The sequence below is a fragment of the Dendrobium catenatum genome, unplaced genomic scaffold (assembly GCF_001605985.2).
Source record: "Dendrobium catenatum unplaced genomic scaffold, ASM160598v2 fragScaff_scaffold_54, whole genome shotgun sequence".
In the NCBI taxonomy this organism is placed as follows: domain Eukaryota; kingdom Viridiplantae; phylum Streptophyta; class Magnoliopsida; order Asparagales; family Orchidaceae; genus Dendrobium; species Dendrobium catenatum.
This window is the reverse complement of record NW_021318516.1, coordinates 2075083-2078337: the sequence shown is the minus strand read 5'-3', so window position 1 is coordinate 2078337 and position 3255 is coordinate 2075083. Positions and strand designations below refer to the sequence as shown.

The 3255-nt window shown below is 39.5% G+C and overlaps 1 protein-coding gene across 1 annotated transcript; it reads right to left on the bottom strand.

Moving 5' to 3' along the window:
- Positions 1-322: 322 nt before the first annotated feature.
- Positions 323-1801, bottom strand: LOC110108649 (putative methyltransferase DDB_G0268948). The gene has a single exon (XM_020839374.2). It carries the CDS (start codon positions 1320-1322, stop codon positions 513-515), a length of 810 nt encoding a protein of 269 aa, XP_020695033.1. The 5' UTR covers positions 1323-1801; the 3' UTR covers positions 323-512.
- Between the last annotated feature and the right edge of the window lie 1454 nt (positions 1802-3255).

Sequence of the window (3255 nt, the reverse complement as noted above, 5' to 3'; positions counted from 1 at the left end):
ATATATATATATATAATTACATGCATACCAACCTATATTATTTTAATATCAAATATACCACTTATATTTCTTTCCTTCCACTCATATATTTCATTTCTACCACTCATATTTGATATGAAAATGAACTATGGGTGTTATGTATGTAATATTAAAATTTTAGGTGTTAAATATGTAAATATAATAGTATTAAGTGGTATGTATGTAAATCTCAAACATGCATCGAAATTTGTGCCATATCAAGCTGATTTTGGATGACCTATCAATCTTAAAATTAAATATCTATAAGTATGAATATCAAAATGACTAAACGACTAAATGGGCCTTAACAGCATTAACAGCAAATTTATAATCTATTAGGCTTGGGAGCGCCATTACAACCTGAAGGAAGCGGACGAATTACTCTAAACAGCAATAAAAAGCACCATCAAACACATTAATTAACTCTAAACACATTTATTAGGCTCCCCGCCGATCTATGGATCCCCAATATTTTGCTTAATCATTATTGCAGACTAGCTCGATCCCATCCTTCCAATTCTTAGCTTAATCGGAGATTTCACTTTCTTGACCTCCTCACCATCTTCAAACCAAGCTCTCTTTAGCTCATCCGCCGCCTCCTCCGTAAGCACCTCCACACCCGCCTCCCTCGCCCTCTGATACCCCGTCCCAGTCTTCAAGAGAGCGATCAGTCCTTCCAATCCCAGCTCCCTCTCCACCGCAAACCTCCTCACCGGCGCCGTCCCTTCCTCCACCCCTTCCACCGCTTCGAACGGAAACTCCACCCCTGCATATCCCTCCACAACCATCGCCCTGACTTTCTCATCCACGTACGGCCACGTCGCTTCCATCAATCCCCGATAGATTTCATCCACCCTCCCCCCGTCGATGTTCACGAAGCCGTCGTAGCACCACGCGGCTAACACTCCTCCGGGGCGGAGGACCGATCGTGCCAGTCCGAAGAAGGCCGGGATGTCGAACCAGTGCAGAGCCGTAGCGACGGTTATGAGGTCGACGGAGCCAGGTGGTGCCACGAGGCGGTGGAGATCGGGGAGGGAAAGCGAGGGCGGTGTGACGACGAAGCGGATGTTGGATAGGTGTGTTGGGGCGTGAGAGATCAGCTCGGGGCTGGAGTCAGTTGCGACGACGGAGTCGAAGAGAGAGGAGAGGGAAACGGCAGCTTGGCCGCTCCCCGTTCCGGCGTCCCAGGCGAGTTGGCGACTCGGTGCTTTGGAGGCGACGAAGTCGAAGAGCTCAGGCGGGTAGGTCGGGCGGATCGAGGCGTAAAACTTGACTTGATCGGCGTTACGATAAAGGTCGGCCATTTTCTACTTTCTTGCTCGGATTATAGAAGCAAAGGAAATTAGGTTAGCACAGGTTAGCACTTAGCAGACCAGCTTACTCCATTGGAGGCTAATCAAGCTATTTATCCGTGAAACTAATCACACTATACATCCGACACTGCACTTTTTGGATCACGCAGGTTTGACACGGCAGCTCAGAAATCCTGTACAGAAATGATCTCCCCGCCCACCTACCCGATCCGCATGCCCTCACCTTCCGAACTGACAAAACCCACTTAATAGGGAATAATTATTAGGTATGCACACCAATAATATGTCGCCACTTGCTCTTACTCTTTATCGTACGGCCCGACAACCCGGACCCGGTATTGCTACGTATTGGCTGATTTGTGAAGACCGGCGTATTGCTAGGTATTGTTCAGTATTGCTCGGCAATAACGAGAAATACCAATCTGTCAAGATCAATACCTAGCAATACCGAGCAATATCCCAGTTTTGCTAAGTTTTGCTCGGTATTGCTAGGTATTGGTCTTGACAGAGCGATATTTCTCATTATTGCCAAACAATATATAACAATATCGAACAATACCTAGCAATACCGAGCAATAACTAGCAATTCCGGCCTGGGTCGGGTCGTTGGGCCGCACTGTAAAGAGTAAGAGCACGTGGCGACATGTTATTGGCGTCCTGATGTAGAGTTACGTCAGGTGTCCGAACCTAATAATTTTTCCTTAATAGGACAGTCTTTGGTGTTGAGCTCTGATAGTCGAATTCCTAAACCCTAAAAAAAAAAAAAGAATTCGAAGATTTAATTTTAAAATTTTGTAAAAAGTAAAAAACTGAATTAATTACTAATTTTGTACAAAAATTTTTCTTCAAAAAAATAAAAAATAGCCAAAACATAAATATATAAGTTTATTTCTAATTATATCAATCAATTGCTTTGGTATAACTATTTGCAGGAGATCGAGCTTTTATCAATAGTACATATATAAGCGTACTTTAAACCGTATTTTTTCTAATGGTTTTCCGCTTGACATTTGAATGAGTAGTTACCATTTTTCCTTTAATGGAAAGTCATTGCATCTATTAAGTAGACAACACCATTTTTTCTTTGCCCGCATGCTGAAAAGGAAGAAATATGGTGTCGTGGTTGACTTCACTTTCTTGTCTTCCAAATGGATCACTATATATATATATATATAAAGAAATTACTCATCTATGATATATATTAGTTTGCGAGTTAATTTGCTCATTTCAAGAAAAAATATTATTCAAAACTAAACTATAAATTTTATTACATCCATGTTTTTTTTTAAAAAATATTTTATATTTGTTATTCATAGATATATTATCAATATCAAAATATATCATAGTTAGATCTACAATAATCTCACTCCAACATAAAGTGACTAGCAAAAAATTTATCTCTAAATGTACAATAAAAGTGCCATATATATATATATATATATAGCATTATAGCAGTATATGCAGGTGAAGGATGATATAATTTTCTACTTTATTTGATAAGAGAGAAATTTGTTCACTATTAAGAACTCAAACATAATGAAAGCTAAAGAGTTAAAGAGGACCACATTATTTTCTAACTCTAATATGTGAAATCTCACTACAAAGAGAGCCCTAAATGTCTCTTCGTATTTTCTACTATTTGTGTTAAGAGAATTTGAAGCATATGAGGCAAGGAGGCCTTGCTTGCATTTAGAATCCGGATTAGTGCATGGTCAATGTTTATGGGCCTTGAATTCTACAGAAATCATAGCTTACAGTTGACCAAATTATGAATGCTTAGTAATTTGATTAGTTTGTGTTAATTCAGAAAAAATATTTAATGTTTTCATTGGTTATGAAAATAATTTTCCTATAATCCCTAACATGGACCAGGCTAAGATTTTTAAGTACAATTGAGCAAGATTAGGGAAGGTCCATTCATGCT